The sequence below is a fragment of the Choristoneura fumiferana genome, chromosome Z (genome assembly GCF_025370935.1).
Source record: "Choristoneura fumiferana chromosome Z, NRCan_CFum_1, whole genome shotgun sequence".
Taxonomy (NCBI): Eukaryota; Metazoa; Arthropoda; class Insecta; order Lepidoptera; family Tortricidae; genus Choristoneura; species Choristoneura fumiferana.
The window spans coordinates 45,360,001-45,380,704 of NC_133472.1; the positions used below are offsets into that span (position 1 = coordinate 45,360,001).

The following is a 20,704-nucleotide window of genomic DNA, read 5'->3' on the forward strand; positions in this document are numbered from 1 at the left end:
AGACATCACCACCGCCCATAGACACCTGTAACACCAGGGGGATTGCAGATGCGTTGCCAACCTAGAGGCCTAAGATGGGATACCTCACGGGGCATTAATTTCACCGGTTGTCTTACTCTCCACGCCGAAACGCAACAGTGCAAGCACTGCTGCTTCACGGCAGGATTAGCGAACAAGATGGTGGTAGCAATCCGGGCGGACCTTGCACAAGGCCCTACCACCTGCTGTCTAGGCCAAGTCTTACGTAGTGAGTCTATAGGGAAGGGAATTCCTTATAGCTTAACTAATTAAGCATCTTGCAAGTGCAAACGGATTGTGATTGAGAGCATAATTGTTTAGGCCCTAATCTTTAGGGCCTACGCTAAATGGCGCGAGTGCACTGCGCTACTTTTTAGAAGCATTTATTTAGTTGCACCAGTCCCTTTGTCTGTCTGTCTGTCTGTATTCAAATCTCGCAAGTTAAGTTCGACCAACTTGCAGTAGTTGGATTGATTTGAAATTTGGTAACTTATGTAAATTGCGTGGCAACACAATAATCTGGTACAGATATCCTGGTAGTCCGGCCAGGATCGTCTCCACAGGGCGGAACTCTTCAACAGTTAATGGCATCGACTTGAAATTTGGTATGCAAATGTAGTTTGGGTGACAGACAATACAAGTACAGTCAACGAAAAGTACAGTCATAAAAAAAAGCTTGTAATTTAACAAAAACTTATTTCATTAGGCGTTCACTCGCTCCGTGTAAACCGCGTCAGCCATGCGTACACACCTGGAGCTCGCTGGAGTTGCTCAGGACGAGCTGGCCAGCCAGATTGACGGCGGCCAGCACCAGCCCCGCCACCGCTGCTTCGTGCAGCCGCACCGGCAGCGTCGCGTACGTCAGATAGGTGAAGAAAGCACAGGCGCCGGCACCCACGCTCAGGGATCTGCCGCAAACAAGGAAGAATAATAACACGCAAAAGGCAAGCAAGGTCTTTATTGTTAAGTTTTGTTAAATACTTGTGATGTATAGATATCATTGAATAATATTGTAAATCTGTTTTAAAAAAACATATATGTCGTAAGATAGGACTTAGAGAGCCGGGATCCGACCCTGACATGATCAATGTGGGCATAACAAGTGGGATTCGGGCAGAGAATGAAACCATTTTGAAGAACTAACAAAAGTCCACTAATTGTGGTCAAGATAAAACCAAAACAATACGACACTCATTCACTGAAATCTTAGAAATGCAACTATCATAACGATTCACAATAACTTGAGGAAAAGCCTGGTTAATAATAAAGAAACGCATAACAGTTCCTGGGACTGTCGACTCGGGCCACACTTCTTTTACAAACTGACAATTGACGATCGCTTTTCCCGCGTCCAGATCTCAGGCTCTGTCAAGCGCGCCACGCATGGCAACACTGGCGTTTCGTAAGTGCTATAATGCCAATCCTTAATAAACCACACATAGTAATGACCATACAAGGACCATACTCATAATTCTACATATACATGTACCCCGTTGAGTTTCTTGTCGGATTCTTCTCAACAGAGGTTTTTCCGAACCGGTAGTAGATTGCTGGTTCCATAATTTTGTCGTGGCGTGTAAATTAGCGTGGAAAGTTTCGCTTTAAAGCGGACGGTGCTAGATTGCCAATAATCAAGGTGGTGAGGATGAAATGACTGACGCCTGCGCGAAGTACGGTAGTGAAACCTAGCTGCAGGCAACAATGCGAATAACGATGATCTGCACAAGACTCTACTTAGTACAAATTTTCAAAGTACGGGCTGTTAGTGGTCACTCAAGACAATAAAACTTGTTGTACTTATCATGTTTTAGAATGACGTTGAGAGATATATACATGCGAAAGTTTGCCTATAGTAAGTTTTTACGGCTGCCGTAGAAACATAGTTTAGCGACTTACTTGCACAAGTATACTGTAACGTATGTACAGTCGAGGGCATAAATATATATACAGCCATAGCGTCAAATATATGTCGATGTAAACCTTACCTTATGGCTAGAGGCATAAAGGTATAGTATAGATATTTTTGACGTCTTGGTAACGTACAATATCTTTATGAGTTTGACCATACTTGCCTTTCTTAGTTCATCAATTTCCAATACTCTAGCTCCAATTAGATGTGCGTTGTGCCTTTTTTTTTTCTTTGAATCATGCGTCATTTCAAACCGTGATACAAATTAATATTTTAAATCGCGTTAACCGCTGGCCCATAAGTTAATATTCGCGTAAACGAGTTATCCGGCATGCCGTTAACTCCCCTTAATGTTATTACAGAAGTTATGAACCGCGGAGCATTCCGAATTGATTTACCGAAACCTTTGGCGGAGTCGCGATTCGGCATCGCGACGTGATGGCTACTCCAAAAGGTCATATACCATCACGAATATACACATTATGTAGTAAATAATCCTTCCCTCACGTAGTTTCTTGCCAACTTTCGTCAGCCTCAGCAGAAGCACAACGTAGGGGAAGGTCGCATCGAAAGTTTAATAATCGCTAAGTATATAGATTCACACTAATGTTAAGATTTTTATTCAATTTTATAATAAACTAGCTGTTGCCTGCGTTGTATTTTTTCTGTATTTTCTTCCATAAAAACCTTCTCCTGACAGCAACGAACACAAAAAAAAAGAATTAGCGAAATCGGACCAGTCGTTCCCGGGTTTTGCGATTAGCAACACATTTGACGATTCATTTTATTTATATAGATTTAGTATATTAGAAAATTTATTACATTTTCTAAAAATATCCTGGACAGGCTATTTTTATTAATATTTTTTAATGATTTTTCATTAAATGCGGACAACTAACTCTATATCAACGTGTTCACAGTAAAACAGCGCTTACGTTGATATATAATTTGTTCTATTATCTAATCAAGCGAAAGTAACTTTTTAAGTTTATACCTGGCAACCAAGTAGCTCGTCCAGGTAAACAAAAGCAAACCCAACGTCTACAAATTCTATCGGTTTTATACTTTAAGTCAATATAAAATTTTCTTATTATTTCGATGATGCAACAAAAATGTTTTCAATATATATATATATATATATCCAAACTAATAATATAAATGCGAAAGTGTGTTTGTATGTTTGTGTGTTTGTCTGTCTTTCACGCAAAAAAAAAGAGCGACGGATTGACGTGATTTTTGGCATAGAGATAGTTTATGGGCCCGAGAGTGACAAAGGCTACTTTTTATCCCGGAAAATGCATAGTTCCCGAGGGGCAGCGCGTGATAACCGAATACCACGCGGGCGGAGTTGTGGGCAAAAGCTAGTCTTTCTAATAATACGGTATTTGACTATTTTGTATATGTTTTATAAATTAAAAAATCACAATGCCTGTTATCGAATAGAGAAACAATTTTTAAGCTACCTTTACAAATAACAAAGTTATAATGGTTTGAAATTTAAGATTAGGGAGTGAAAGACATACTGGCATGTGACGTCACACACCAGTACCGCCATACTTGCTGCATAGAGAAAAGCGTTTGAGAAAGAGACATGTATACAGATTTTTCAAAAAATCACTATATATCCAATTTTCAACCGATTTAAATTTTCTCTTCGCTAAACACTATCTGTGTATCTATATTTTCAAAATAATATTAAGATATGGCAAATTAAGGAGTTGTCAAATACCGTATTAAAAATAGCCTGTCCAGGATTTTTTTAGCAGATTTCTAATATGTTTTCTAATATAGTACTAAATTAATTATAAAATAAATTTTATTGTTTTTATCAGGCCGGTACATTTTTTTTAATGAAGCATGATAAAGCTAACGACAAGAGCGTGTTAAAATTAGACTAACACAACCCAATAAAATATTAAAAACGCACGCAGCTATCAAAAATAATTAAAATTCGCTTCATAAACTGTTTCACATAAACAATATCTTGTTCTGTTTAATGGGGTGCACATTATCGCGTCGTTCGGCCGGGCACAACTTGGTCGTTGTTCGAGCGAACTCTCAACTGTGCTTAACTGAAACCTTAATAGGTAATTGACTTAGCAACATAGACCTTTTGAAGCCGTTAAATGAAACTGAGTAAGATTTGAAACATTTTGCGTGTTGCTTTTTTACGTGATGTCGTCGATGCTCCAAGGGTGAGCCTAAAAAATGTGCATTCCTCTAAAGGCGCACTTTTTATAAAAAAACACTTTTCGGGAAGTGAAAGGGGCATTTCCCAATGCGTAAGTACACTTTTTTAAATAATACACTCTTTGATGGTACGGTTTTCTGGAAAGGCCGCTTTTCAAAAGATTCGAATTTGTACTCGAAAACTCGCTCTTACATCTTTTGTCGCAGCGACAAGAGCTATAAAACTCGCTGAGCTATAGATACTCGCTCAGCGATGTCAGCTTGGCGGCCGCCCCGCACGAGCGAGTCAAGTGGAGCGAGTAATCGCCCGTCGCACGCGAACACTCGCTCACAGCCGAGCGACAAAACTACACTCGCTTCTCGCTGCTCGCCCACTCGTTTCTAGTTACTCGCTCTTCTCGCTTCTCGCTCATCGTCGGCGGTGGGACAAGTGGCTAACGCGTGCAAAGCCGCGGGTAAAAGCTAGTTGTAAATAATGTTTATAAAAACTAGCGTTTACCCACGGCTTCGCACGCGTAAATCATTGGATACAGCAGTTGAATTGAAATTCCGGGATTTTATTAAATTCTCGTGGGAAAAAATTGACATCGTGGTTTTCATTGACGTTAAATTAAAACACCCATGCCAAATTTCGTGACTCTAAACCCAGCGGTTGTTATTTCGAGATTTTATCTCTAGCCCGTGGGAATATCGAGATAAAAAGTAGCCTGTGGATTATTCCAGATGTCCAGATATCTACATACCAAATTTCATGACTCTAAGCCCAGCGATTGTTATGTCAAGATTTTATCCCTATCCTGTGGGAGCATCGGAATTAAAAGTATTCTATGTTTTAATCCAGGTTATAAACTAACTTTTTGCCAAATTTCATTCAAATCCGTCCAGCTGTTTCAGCGTGAAGAAGTAACAAACATACTCACTCACTCACTCACAAACTTTCACATTTATAATATTATATATAGTAGGACTACTGAAAAGAAAAACGCTTGGTGAATGAAACTATATCACTACAAAACCTTTCCAAATTAAGGCACTTGTCCCGCCGACGATGTGCGAGAAGCGAGTAACTAGAAACGAGTGGGCGAGCAGCGAGAAGCGAGTGTAGTTTTGTCGCTCGGCTGTAAGCGAGTGTTCGCGTGCGACGGGCGATTACTCGCTCCACTTGACTCGCTCGTGCGGGGCGGCCGCCAAGCTGACATCGCTGAGCGAGTATCTATAGCTCGGCGAGTTTTATAGCTCTTGTCGCTGCGACAAAAGATGTAAGAGCGAGTTCTCGCCGACAGTGTGAACAGCCAGCGATCAACTATTAATATATGTGTCTCTTTTACTCACACAGGATCTTATATCTTTTGTTCGTTTCTTGAGCGAGAAAATAGTCGATAGCCAATCGTTTCCTCGCTGGCGGTGAGACAAGTGCCTAACATCAGAGCTAACAGGTAAACGTTGTAGACAAGTCAAGATGTAATAACACATGAACAATGGTTCCGACTATACTGAACTATTGCCATATAAATACGAATAAGAACAATAGCGCCCTCTTGACAATAGTCATATATTTTTGGTTTACCTTTATATGTGCAGAATTTATTGAAATTTGGTCTTGCTCAATAATATTTGGACACCTTGGCCGCTACGATATATTTGGTGACTGTACCTGAGCACGGAGGTCCCGGCGACGGCCAGCTCCACCAGTAAGAAGGTCACGAGCACCACGTAGGAGATGGTCAATAGGTAGATCTCGTTCATGGCCGGCCGGCTGAGGCAGAGCAGCAAACCTGATGGACAACATACAACATTGTTAGTACCTAAGGCTGCGTGGATGTGTTGAGAGGAATGACTTTTTCATGAACCAATAGGAACGCTTCATTTACATATACCTTCCGCCGCTTAACTTTGCCAAAAAGTTCATTGCCCCGACTAGTACCACAAAAACTATAAAGGTAGTAGTAGGTATAATTCCAATAATTGAATAGGCACTATACCGTTAAGCGGTTCGCACACAATCGGGAGTAACGTAAAGACGTCGCATAAATAATGTATCTCAAAAATGCGTCAAAACTGAGTATACAATACAATACAATACAATAACTCTTTATTGCACACCAATACAGTAAACAGTACAGAGAACACAAGTATATACAAAGAGATTTTCTAAGGTAAGCAATAGGCGGCCTTATCGCTTCAGAGCGATCTCTTCCAGGCAACCTTTACAATGGATAATGAACTTTTAGGCAGATAATTATATGGCGCGCGGTATATACTCGCATTATCTTTTTAGGGTTTTTAGGGTTTAGGCCGCGAACGGGCAGACAGACAGACAGACATGGCGAAACTGTAAGGGTTCCGTTTTTGCCATTTTTGCTCCGGAACCCTAAAAAGGTAGAGTCGATAGTAGAGTTGTAGAGTTGTTAAGCGACCACATGCATTGACATGGAAATTCAACCTTATTGTTTAAGTTATAAGTTACAATATCCATTGTAATTATTGAAAATACTACTACACTACACACAAACATCACGGATGTAGTTCCAAATGGGGCAGGCAGAGTACCTAAACGAAACGTTGCCGCTTCGGAGCCACTTTTAGCAATTTTAGGTTCAAAGTTTGACAAAAAAAGGTACAATTGTGACAGGTTGCTAGCCTGTCGCCTACGGTATAACTTAAGCTATACTGTTTATCGCCTCTTACGATATCCACAGAAGAAATGGAGAGGTGTAATTCTAACCCGACACTACACAGGGGAATACTACTAGCTTTAAAAATATCCTGTCAGGTATGTATTCGATAGCTGCTTTTCATTATGTGGTAGTATGCTCCAATATGGGGCCTTATTACATACATACATATCATGGGACACTTGACACCAATTGACCTAGTCCCAAACTAAGCAAAGCTTGTACCATGGATACTAGGCAACGGATAAACATACTTATATAGATAAATACATACTTAAATACATATTAAACATCCAAGACCCGAGAACAAACATTCATGTTATTCACACAAATACCTGCCCCGGCCGGGATTCGAAACCAGGACCTCAAGCCTTGTAGTCAGGTTCTCTAACCACTTAGCCATCCGGTCGTCAAGGGTTAAACACAGTGGAGGTTTCGATACAGCAGCAGACCTGCCCCCAAAGGGTATGAAGTTGCGGATGTTATGGTGGGTACTCACATCCGTAGACGAGCGCGGCGACGCCGAGCACGGCAACGTTCGCGGCGTGCGCGGCGCGTTCGCGCTCGTAGTGGAGCCGGCGGAGCGCCAGCGACGCGTTGTGCGCCAGCGCAGGCTCCAAGTAGCTGCAACGAAACATTGCCTCAGCGTGTATCCTACTAGTGTTATCCGACTAATTTACGAACTAATAGTGGATTATTGTCGTGGCCTGGAAGTAGCCAATTGCTGGCTGAGTATGAGTATTAAACGGACGAGCTTGCGAGTCCGTTTAACTAATACGAAGCCAGCAATTGCTATTCCAGCCGAGATAAAGCTTTTCTCAAAAACGATGAATAATTCTGAAATAGATTAAACTTTTTCTCAAAATATATCATAACATTTAATTTTATTCCAATTATTTTTCTTATGCTACCGCCTTTTTTGATTAAAAATAAACTGCAGCTGTATTTTTCCACTGAAAACACCACAAGCTGTTTCAGACCCAATAAAAAAAGGCCGAAGTTTCAACAAAATATCTGATACCACCCATTAGATTTGGCTGTATACGACTTGTGCCAACATTTCCATAGCCTTTTAAACTTTTAAAAAATGTTGTGACTGATTGCAGGCGCGCTAATTTATTGTTGTCGAGCTAGCACGCCTGCAATCTTTTTAACTTTTTAATTTTTCGCTGACCATAAACTATGCACTTCACTTTCTGATATGTAAAGAATAATGTCAACTTTTACGGACATTTTTGAGAAAAAGAATTTCCTTGCTCACCCGCGACCTTACGATAGCTAAGCTTATGCAAAATATGCGTGTTCATGCAGTTCCTCCACCTCCGTCAGTCAGTCAGTCAGTCTTTTAGTTCATTGATATGGACCTCCGCAAAGTAACGCCTGATTCAATAAATCGTCTAATTTACATTTTTTTTTATTCTACTGGATGGCAAACGAGCTAGTGGGTCTCCTGATGTAAGAGATCACCACCGCCCATAGACACCTGGAACACCAGGGGATCGCAGATGCCTTGCCAACCTAGAGGCCTAAGATGGGATACCTCGAGCGCCAGTAATTTCACCGGCTGTCTTACTCTCCACGCCGAAACACAGTGCAAGCTCTGCTGCTTCGCGGCAGGATTAGCGAGCAAGATGGTGGTAGCAATCCGGGCGGACCTTGCACAACTAGTATTATAAACGTTAAAGTTTTTGAAGATGTTTGGATGTTTGTATCTCAATCACGTCTTGTAACGTAGTAATTCAATAATTTAATTTGTAAAAATACATTGGGAATACTCCTATACATTTCGGACTTTACGATAAATGAAAACTGTTTAAAGCCGGGTGCGCATCATGTGATTAAAGTTCTATCTTTGTCACTCTTTGCTATTATAAGCAGGACAGCAACATTTCAAACTGTCAATTTGCTTTAGAGTGTAGACCTGCTTCATGAGGGTCATTACTTAAATTTTGTTTATTCAAAGCCTTTTTCTCAAAATGGATTTCGATTTATGATATGTTGTCAAAAATTGGGACATCCCACCCGATGAGGGCTATCGTTTTTTGTCTCACTAGATGGCGCACTGTTGCGTGAGGTTTTTAAGTATGGCTTTCAAAGTCTGTTATTACGGGCGTGATAACAAAGTTTAGATTAAAATCATATTTAATACACTTTAAAACCGTACCATAAAAATATCGAGTGTTGCATAGTCCCCGTTTTGTTCGGAAAAAAGGGAGAAGAAAGGTTCCGAAAGACAAAATTGTCTCAAAACACAGACATTCATTGCCCCGGAACGCATATTTGCCATAATTAATTTCAGATATTGCTAAATATTCACAAAATTATTCTAATTATAAATAAACCCGCGTAGCTCACCCAAAAACTATGAGATTTGACATTTCGGAGACCTCACGCTACACTAGCGCCTCTAGTGGCGAATTCATACGCGATAGCCCTCATTCCCATGGAAATTTCCGAAAAATATATTACTATCCAATTACACACTTATACCTAGTGTCGTCGACGAGGACGCGTGATTTTGTCAAAATTAGACATTAATGACATTGTAATAAGAACCACGGCACGCGTCATCGTGAATGACTACCTATATGCATAAACCAATTAAAACGCATCGCTTTGCATCCTCCACGGTCTCCATTTGTTATATTAAATCAATTAGCGAGCGCTCCCATCTAACCCGCTAACATGGAATGGTCACAACCACGTCCTAATTACATTAACTACATTCTGAACAAGCAAACAAAACAGACTTGTATTTATGCACGTGAACTTTGTTACCAAAAGCGCGCAGCTCTTTGTCATTATAATTTGGCTTTGAAAGCGCGGAGATCGCTTTCGTAAAAGAGCATAGCTAATAATAGTAGATTATTGTCGTGGCCTGGAAGTAGGCAATGAGGGCTGTCGTTTTTTGTCTTACTAGATGGCGCACTGTTGCGTGAGGTTTTTAAGTGTGGCTTTCAGAGTCTGTTATTACGGGCGTGAAAACAAAGTTTAGATTAAAATCATATTTAATACACTTTAAAACCGTACCATAAAAATATCCAGCAACCACAGTGTTGCTCAGTCCCGTTTTGTTCGGAAAAAAAGGGAGGAAAAAAGTTTCCGAAAGACAAAATTGTCTCAAAACACAGACATTCATTGCCCCGTTACGCATAATTGCCATCATTAATTTCAGGTAATGCAAAATATTCACAAAATTATTCTAATTATAAATAAAACCGCGTAGCTCACCCAAAAACTATGAGATTTGACATTTCGGAGACCTCACGCTACACTAGCGCCTCTAGCGGCGAATTCATTCGCGATAGCCCTCATTGCTGGCTGAGTATGAGTATTAAACGGACGAGCTTGCGAGTCCGTTTAACTAATACGAAGCCAGCAATTGCTATTCCAGTCCAGCCGAGACTAATAGAAAGCTTTTCTCAAAAATGGTGAATAATTCTGAAATAGAACAAACTTTTTCTGAAAATATATTATAAAATTTAATTTTATTCCAATATTTTTCTTATGCTTTCCCGCCTTTTTTCATTAAAAATAAACTGCAGGTGTATTTTTCCACCTAAAACACCACAAGCTATTTCAGACCCAACAGAAAAGTCCGGAGTTCCAACAAAATATCTGATACCGGCCATTAAACTTGGCTGTATACGACTTGTGCCAACATTTCTATGGTTTTTTTAACTTAAAAAAAATGTGACTGATTGCTGGCGCGCTAATTCATTATTGTCGAGCTAGCGCGCCTGCAATCTTTTTAACTTTTTAATTTTTCGCTGACCATAAACTATGCACTTCACCTTCTGATTTTTACGGACATTTTAGAGAAAATCATGTTCAACTTTCAAGTTGTGTGCAGTGCAACCAGTTGTTCCTGCAACTTCCACTACTATTTTTGAATCCTACTTATACTGTGAATGTGATAGTTCGTAACTGTGTATGTCTGTATGTTTGTCACTTCTATACGCTGAAACTGGTCGACGGATTTCGATGCAATTTGGTGTGTAAGCTGGACGTCTGGATTAATACATTATATTATAAATGTGAAAGTTTGTGAGTGAGTGAGTGAGTGAGTATGTTTGTTACTCCTTCACGCTGAAACGGCTGGACGGATTTGGATGAAATTTGAAGTTAGTTTATAACCTGGATTAAAACATAGGATACTTTTTATCCCGATATTCCCACGGGATAGGGATAAAATTTCTTAATAACAACTGCTGCGCTTGAAGTATTGAAATTTGGTATGTAGGTAGCTGCACGTTTGGAATAACACATAAGCTACTTTTTATCCCGATGTTCCCACGGGATAGGGATAAAATCTCCAACTAATAACCACTGGGCATAGTCATGAAATTTGGTATGTAGATAGCTGGAAATCTGGAATAACACACAGGCTACTTTTTATTCCGATATTCCCACGGGATAGGGATAAAATCTCGAAACAACAACCGCTGGGCTTAGAGTCATGAAATTTGCCATGGGTGTTTTAATTCAACGTCAATGAAACCCACGATGTAATTTTAGGGGATTCCCACGAGAATTTAATAAAATCCCGGAATTTCAATTCAACTGCTGTATCTTATGATTTACGCGTGCGAAGCCGAGGGGAAACGCTAGTTTAATATAAAGATATTAATATTTACTGTAACCGCTCAATCGGACCGAGAGCGCAGTTCGCAAGAGCACCAGAGGGAATTAGGGCTCCGGCAAACACGCGACCAAATATTGGTATTAAACGACTGACTCCTCAATTAGATGTCTGCCTACGCAGGGCTTCCTACGCACTAATCCAACTAAAATTATAAATGAGAAAGTTCGTGAAGATGTTTAGATGTTTGTTACTTCATCACGTCTAAACAACTGAACCGATTTAAATGAAATTCGGTATACAGATAGTTTAAGTCCCGGAGAGAGACATTGGGTAGTTTTATCAAGAAACATTACACAGTTCCCGCTGGATAGCGATAAACGAATGAGGGTTTTCACTGAGGCAAAATATCGCTAGATGGCGTTAGTGTCGTTTGCTCGTGATTGGTTAAATAACTAGTATGAGCCAATCGCAAGCAAACATCAGACGGACCTGACGATACTTATGCCTTTAGACATGGGTAATCTCGACTCCAACAAGGGATCTGATTCACTAAATCCAGCTCCGGTATCAGTACCGAATCCGCTTATCGACTCCGACTCCTTTATTGACAACGATTCATTCGAGCGATTATTAGTTTGTTTATGGCCGATCCGGCTCGGCTCGGTACCGAGGTACTGATGTACCGATTCGTCCTTATGACTCTATTGAATCTGCTCCTCCTCTCGTAATAAATGCTATTAGCATGAGCGAGACGGCCCTTCCTCTCGTAATAAATGCTATTAGCATGAGCGAGACGGCACGTATCCGATCCGATCCGACGTGATATAACAAAAGTGAAGTGAGCGCTGGATCGCCGATGTTGGTCGGAGTTAGTAACTCCTTGGAGTCGATAAGTTTGAAAGAAGTCAATATGGGATTCTTTAAGGGACTCTTAAATCTCCAGGTCCGGATTTACCCATCTCTAAACGCCATCTAGCGATACTCCGCCTCTGTGAAACCCTCATTCGCTCACCTAGGACGCGGCGTCTTTGTCAACCAGCAGCGTACCTGATGGTGTCGTCGAGGTCGTACTGTTGGCTGAGCCGAGCCTGCGCCAGCACGAGGGCGCGCGTCTGCACCAGCAGCAGCGCCAGCGCCACGGCCAGCAGCAGCCCGAGGAGGTGCGTCGTGTTCGTCTGGTTCATGCGTAGGAAGTAGCGCTGGTACAGCATCTCCACCTAAAGAACGGTAGTCAGTCAGTAATATAATATAATAAGAGCCTGTTGTAAGATGTCCAACAGACTCCTACCTCTCGTGATGATGATGCTATTAGCATGACCGTTCACTGGTCACATGTGATACCGTCTCCGTCTATTCGAACAAAACAAACAGGGACTGCATCACATTTATGCGTCAGATGGTGAAACAGAAGGTAAGTCTTATAGTTCTACAAGTTTTGAGTCGATAAGATGGCAAAGGAGCAGGTGGGTCTCGGATGGTAAGAGATCACCACTCCCATGAACCTGCCAGGTATTGGATTTGCCAACCTAGAGGCCAAGATGGGATACTCAAGTGCCTGTAAACCTCTTACTCTCACAAACACAACAGTGCGCACTTTGCTCACGGCAGGTAACCTGATGGTGTCGTCCGGGTCGAACCTTGGTGGATTCACAAGAGCTGACACGAGGGCGCGAGTCAAATAAAACTGCGTTAACGCCACTTCACACACATATGAGGATTTCATCATCTGTCTTCGCACATGTCTAAGTGAATTAATGAACTAAAAGAATTTCCTTGCTCACCACCTTATGATAGCTAAGTTTATGCATGATCAATTAGCTATCATAAGGTCGCGGGTGAGCAAGGCCTATGTTCAATATGGACGTCCGCAGAGTAACACCTGATTCATAATTATCTAAGTGACATTACTTTCACACATTCACTACCACCGACATGTGGATACCGCAGTGCCTGTCATAATTCGTACATTTTGAACGCACATGGTCTGCATCTGTGGAAGCCGTCAGTGATGGTTAAACATTCGTGCCAAGTCTTGTCAGTTCGACAGATGGAGTGGTTAGAGAACTGACACGAATGGCTTGAACGAGTCAAATAAAAGAATCTGTATGTTAACTATATGAATACACTTCACACACATATGAAAATTTCATCATCTGTCTTTTTCGCACAAAAATGTCTAAGTGACATTAATGAACTAAAAGAATTTCCTTGCTCACCCGCGACCTTATGATAGCTAAGTTTATGCATGATCACGCATATCTTGCATAAACTTAGCTATCATAAGGTCGCGGGTGAGCAAGGAAATTCTTATAGTTCATTTATATGGACCTCCGCAGAGTAACACCTTATTCAATAAATTATCTAAGTGACATTACTTTCATAAAAGCATTCACTGCCACCGACGCATATATGCGTTTTTGGAACTTCCCCGCAGTGCCGCTGTCATAATTATTCATACATTTTGAACGCACATGTGCGTCGGTGGAAGTCCGGTGGTAGTGAATGCGTTAAATCCATTCGTGCCAACTCTTGTCAATCGACCTGTAGATAGTGAAACAACACATAGCCTACTTTCTATCCCAATATTCCCACGGGATAGGGAAATATCTCGAAATCTCATTCGCTTGGTGTGGAGGCACGACATTTGGCACTGTTGTTTATAATGCAGCGTTGATAAAATCCCGGAACATCGATTCAACTGCTGCATCGAATTTACGCGTGCGAAGCCGTGGGTAAATACTAGAATACTGTAATTCAGGAAGTTATTGTTATTAGGTTAAAAGTTTACAGGGTTATAGGGATAAAAAGTAGCCCATGTGTTATTCCACATTTCTAGACTACTTATTAGGTAAACCGAGAAAATGAATCAACAAAATTAAAACCTTGATACCCGAAATACAAAGACGAAATTCCACCTCTGCTAATCAGATTTGATCTACCTCCGTGTTTATTCATGAAATGCTGTCAGATAAAAAATGAATTTGTATAAAAAGGGAATAGAGTCCAAATTAATATGCGATCTAATTTGATAAGCTGCCGGTGCGGCGTGAGAGGCGGCAAAGGAATGACAGCTTTAGTGGTTGAGGTTAGAGCTCATAATTGAATGAAGCCGGTGAGTTGAGAAGCAGATCTGACATAAACATGGCACCGTGTTTGCACGGGGTATGGAAGATAGCGGAAAAGATTGGGTCTGTTTTTAACCCGGGACATAAAAAGAGGGTGTTATTTTATAAATTTGATGCGGTTTCGTAACGAAGTTCTGAGTTAGAATGAGAATGAAGTAAAACTCTTGTATTTCTTGACATTTTAAAAGCTAATTGTTTTAAGTTTACTTTATTTATTTCTTACACATATTATAAATGCAAAAGTTTGTCAATATATGAGGGTCCTGACTGTGGAAGTTTAAGACTACTAGACTTGTTTTTGCTTTTCAGTTTTTATTTAAAATTTTCTATCGGAGGCTAGTTTTTTTTTTATTTCATACTTTTGTGACGTTTCTGTGAAATAGTAGCTTAAAAGTGTTATAATATAACTTGATATAGGTTTATTAATTTGATAACCATATTATTATAATTAAACAAAAAATAATTTTCCCTCAATGTTTATTTCGCGGACGCCATTTTGAAATATTATACACCCTAATGATACATCAATGCTTAAAAAGCGGCCAGCTGTTAAGGCGATAGAGAGTCACAGAAATAAGTAAGAAAAAACAAGCATTCTCAATATTCTGTTAGAAGTAAATCAATCAAGTGAGTCTATCAGCAATCTATAAATTTTGACAATATGCTTTGTTACTGTAACTATATTAAATTACCTGATCTCATTACAAGAATACCTCAATGTAACATTATTCACCAGAATACCACCCTAAGCTGGACCCGCAGCAGAACCTTGTCTCAGTAAGCCAACGTTTCACTCATCAAGAAAGTCTCTGAGGCGTGTTTGTTGCGACAGGGTTGTATCGCGGGACGAACTCACGTAGAATTATTTACTTATGATGCCTGTTTTTTTAGGGTTGAATTAAATGTATCGACAGTCAAATTGCCTTTCAGAATTCCCATAATGAGTCTATTTTGGTATTTATACCTATAACTTAATTTACTTATATTGATAAGGTTGCATAGTTACACTGTTGAATGAATTCGGGTTGAATGTAGCTTTATTAGCATAGCACATCCAGTAAGAAAAGTCTGCAAAACTTTTTTTTATGTATGTCTGTCTATGTCGGTAACCATCTACCGACTGGATGACCGGATAGCAAAGTGTTGAGAGAACTTGACTACGAAGCTTGAGGTCCAGGGTTCCCCGATCGTTGCAGCTATTTGTATAAAAAATATTAATGATTGTTCTCAAGTCTTGGGTATTTTGTTGACGATTACATTAGATTTAATAAATTAGCTCTGAAAAGATACATTTTAAACACATGTCAGGTAATAAGAAATGCACAAAATGATCGTCAAATTGTATACAATGTGTACCTATACACAGGGTGTCCCGTAAGTCGTACGACAAACTTAAATGGCAGATAGGTGGGCAGGTAATCTACCAAATATAAAAAAAAACAGTTACCGTAAGTCTCACCGTTATCGAGAAATTTCAATTTTTCTGAATTTTGAAAAATGTATACCGTACTAAGATTTCAATTTGTGATATTCGGAATCGATTATTTTTCGCGTTTATTTTTATTGAAAAACAATCTTGTATAGTTGTGTTATCTATCAGATGCAAACAAGCATTTTGAAAAAACTATTGCCTACGAATAAATAACTTTTTCCTCTTCTCAAATTCGGCCGAGATTTTGATCTAAGTTTGTATATCATGGTAAAAAAATAATACATGTCCACTGTTTAGCTTACTAGCTTAAAACATGTCCATTTAATGGACATTAAAGAATGATAAAAAATCTTATATAAAAAAAAAATTTCAAGAATAAAATGTGCATAAAACAATAAGTAGGTACACTAAAAATCGCGTTAGTATTATCTTCATCAAGGCGCGAACTAGATCAGAATGCACTCTGGTTTAATTCAGCAGCCATGCAAAAAAAAACTCAGTAAATATAATTAAAGCAATTACATTTGAAATATCCTATTAATTATATGATTAGATTAGATTTATTTATTACCTTTTGAAAAAATACATTATATACCCATGTGATGTCAGTTAATTACAAGAAAGTCACAAATGGATCCTCAAAATGTACTTAAACAAAAAAACATATTACAATAAATTGACAGCCGAAAATAAAAAATTGAATTTAGAATGTCAATTTAGAGTTCAATACAATAATAATAAATTAAAGCAAAACAAGAATATAAATCTAAGTCAAATTTATGCAACAGGAACAATCAATCAAACTAACAATAAAATTATTGGATTAAAATGAATTAAAGACTAAATTTATAAATTGAAAAAATTGTAATAGCGTATTTTTTTTCTGTTGCTTGTGTATGAAAAAATGTATAGTGCATTCAAAAAGCCTTTTATTAGTTAACTAGCTTTTACCCGCAGCTTCGCTCGCGTGGAGTCCGGTTATCGCGCGCTGTTCCCTCGGGAACTGTGCATTTCTGCGGGATAAAAAGTAGCCTATATGTCACTCTCTGGCCCATAAACTACGCCAAAAATCACGTCGATCCGTCGCTTCATTTCGACGTAAAAGACGGACAAACATACAAACACACAAACACACACACTCGCATTTATAATTAAAGTATGGATTTAGTATATACAGCAAGCCGTTACAGGTTCTTGCCCTCAACTGTACTTTTCGCTTAGGAACGCAAGGGGCTCTGCTAACACTGGATATTCATAGATACAAGGTACGGAACCCTCGATGCGCGACCCCAACTCGCACTTGGCCATTTTTTCAACATTGAAAATTTTTGACACATTTTTTTTAGTGTAGGTAGCTTCATCAACATGAGTAGATATAGTTTCGTAATGTATTCCTTTCGATTAGAGTACGGAACCCAGTGCCCTTAGTGTCAGTTTTCGGTTACAAAATACGCCTCGATCGCGTTCGCGTTAAAATCTCAATTTGTATGCAATTACGAACAGCGCCTCTAGCGGAACGTTTGCGATGTTCGTGTTTCCATACAACTTGAGATTTTACGCGAACGCGATCGAGACGTATTTTGAAACAGAAAACTTACACTAGGGGTACAGAAAGCGCGTGCTGCCTTAAGAGAAGTTTCCCTGCCGCCGCGTTAGGTATTCGTTTGGGATATTGCTGTCTTTATCGCTCGTGACATAAGCGCTCGCAGTCTCCCCCCTCCCCATGCCTTCCGCAACGACGTCCGTAATTTATACCGAGATAGTTGTAGACTTTTCAAGTCTTGGGCGGTTGAATTTTGGGTTTCGTTGTCCTCATATTATGCGAAAAGTATAGCACAGAAATCAATGATATTTTACAATCAAGATATTAATTATATTTTCTATGCCTGTGGTTTTGTGGTTTTTGTAAAAATGCTTTGTTAGTCTGTAATTCTCGTGCAAAGTTGACATCTTTTTTTTTGTCGACTTTTGAGCTCCTGTAATTCTGATATTACACATTTACATGAAAATCTGATAAACCACAGGCATAGATAATTACGTCTAGTCCATACTTACAAAATTTCATCTATTTCTGTAGCCTAGTTTTCAAATGAGACCGGGACTACGTTTGTATGGAGAATGGAACGAGAGAAAATTTGTGTCTCGTGCATTAAATATAAAACATTCGTGCCAAAATTCGCCTGCACACGAATTATTTCCCCTAGTTATTTGGCACTTTTTTCGGGGGATGAGAGACCAACATCCGGTCACTGCGAGTATTTCGTCACTACTTTAAAATAAGCTGGCATCCCAAAATAGATGATCTTTCCAAGTGAACTTAATGAACATTGTTTTAAGGGTCAAATTTGTTGACGTATTGATTTGAGATACGAGATTTTATCAAAGTTGTTACGATTTTCGTTTTTACACACACTACACGCCTAGTGTTTGTTACCAAGGTGCGCTAGATTAAATTACCAGCGATCCGAGAAAGCTGCAATTTGCAACTCTACGCTCTGATTCAATTAGTGATGTAGTTAGCTGAACAGCCATCCGTTAGCTCGGCCGGTCCAGTGGGTGGTAACTTCGTCTTAACACGCGTTATCAGCACTATACGATTACTCTATAGGGTTAATGCAGACTGCATCTTAACTGCAACAAAACTGCCAGCTGCCGACTGGGCACATACCGTAAACTGCTTCAACTTTGCCCTCTGGCCCCAACATTGCCTGATTCGATTTAGAGTAGATAACTTAGCACCCTTTAGGTTTTAAAACTTTTATCCCCCGTAATAATAATTCCCGTGTAGATAAAAGTTTAAAACCTATAAGAGTGCTAAGTTATCGACTCTAAATCAACTCAGGCAATGTTGGGGCCAGAGGGCAAAGTTGAAGCAGTTTACGGTAATTGTTAAAAATTATATACCTCTTGAGTTTCTTGCCAGGTCCTTCTCAGCAGAAGTTTTTCTGAACTGGCGGTAGATTTTTTAAGATTGGTTTTTGGAGTCTTTTTGTATTTTTTATTTCACCTCCAAATTTTGTTACTTTTACGGTCGTTATAGACACACAGAAAAACCAGGAAAAGAGATCAGCGCTGGGAATCGAACCCAGGTCCTCAGCATTCCGTGCCGCGTGTCATACCCCTACACCACCACTGGATAGGAGTACAGACACGAATTTCTCCTATGCACCACATATCTCAGCTTGTTTGTTCCTTATTTAGTCACTTAAGCAGCAACACCGAATGCTGAGGACCTGGGTTCGATTCCCAGCGCTGGTCTCTTTTTCTGGTTTTTCTATGTATCTATAATTCAGTTCATATTGTCGATGTAGATTTTTTGACATTCATAAGCGTGTGTTGCTGCTGTGGCGTAATTTACTTTTGGCTGACATTTTATTGTAATTTGACTCCACTATCCTATTATATATTACTAGCTTTTGCCCGCCGCTTCCCAAAAATACTTTTAAAACGTGGCACTTCAGCCGAAATCGAGTTGGGATTGTCACACGGCCGACGAGATAGCGCACGCTTCGGTTTACAAAGAAAAATACGCAAATCATTGTCTCTTTATATATGGAAAGAGGCAAAGAGTTTGTCGTTTGGATCGGAAGAAAAGGGAAGGATCGATAACTCTCGCATGTGTTGTAATGGGAAAGCGGTTGAAATTATTATAACCAAGGAAAATTCTCTGGTGAGAAGAATCCGGCAAGACTCAGCGAGGTATATAATATTTTTTTTAACAATGTTGTTTAATAATCACAAGTATTAAGCACAACTATATTTTCCAACACAGTAAATTCGCTATTTGAAGTAAGGGATCGCCAATGTGGATTGGAATTATTTCCAAATATCCCTGTCCATGTTCCTAGACTTAATCAAATATAAATACTTTATTTAAATAAACATAGCCAATACAGGAGAAATATCCATCAGACTCCACACTAGACTGAGCCTGTATCTTGGACGCCCGCGGGTGCGAGTAACTTATCCAAAATTACAGTAACGACATACCTACGCCAATAATTTTGCCTTCGGCTGATAATATACAATACGCGCATAATGTGTAAAGAGTTACCCCCTTATTCATAAACGTCAATCAAACCTATTTTAGTTAAAATGCCGCTAAAATTCGTTTGTCCTTATCTGTCACTTCGACATTTGTATTTGTTAGAAAGGGACAAAGCATTTGTTAGTTAACATAGGCTTGTTAAGTTTTATGAATAAGGGGGTTAAAACGTACAGTACGCAAAATGTACTTACGCAGAAAGCAAAGAACGCAAAATGTGTAAAAAGAAAATTCATTCATTCCGCGAATTGTTCAATGCAATGCAATGCAATGATACATTTTTATGTTTGCACATATTTTTAGCCGAAGACATAATTTTGTTTGTTTACAACAAATTATATTATCAATTAGAGAAAAAAACTTAAACAATGGATCTAAAAAAGTAAAAAATGTTTATGTGCGAATGTGTACGCGTGAATATGTGTATGTAAGTAGTGAGTGTGTGAGGGTGTGAGTGTGTGTCCAGTTCCGAATAATTATTTATTATTTAAAAGATCATTAATTTCATAATACGTGTTAGATATTAATGTCTTCTTGACATGTAAGTCTGCATATAAGGTTGTTGCTGCAGCTGCTAGAATAATGTTTTTATATTTTCGACGTAGACGTGAACAAGCGCCAGTTATCCTCGAGAATAAAGTTGTATGTTGAAAATAGCCTGAATGGCTTCGAGAAAGGTATGGTACGGCCGTGCCTTTGTTTTTGTTTTGCTCGACTTGGCGGGG

The 20,704-nt window shown here is 39.4% G+C and overlaps 1 protein-coding gene across 2 annotated transcripts in view; it reads right to left on the reverse strand.

Annotated features, from left to right (window-relative positions):
- Positions 1-20,704, reverse strand: part of LOC141437812 (adenylate cyclase type 5-like) — a 167,748-nt gene that overhangs the window by 122,542 nt on the left and 24,502 nt on the right. For both annotated transcript variants that reach the window (XR_012452427.1, XM_074101337.1), the window contains exons 2-5: positions 12,425-12,594; positions 7,292-7,416; positions 5,772-5,892; positions 770-926 (exon numbers count right to left, since the gene is read on the reverse strand). Coding sequence is in view for 1 of the 2 variants with exons in the window: in XM_074101337.1 (XP_073957438.1) it covers positions 770-926; positions 5,772-5,892; positions 7,292-7,416; positions 12,425-12,588 (567 nt within the window). In the remaining variant the exon portion in view is untranslated. The remainder of the gene's footprint in view (positions 1-769; positions 927-5,771; positions 5,893-7,291; positions 7,417-12,424; positions 12,595-20,704) is intronic.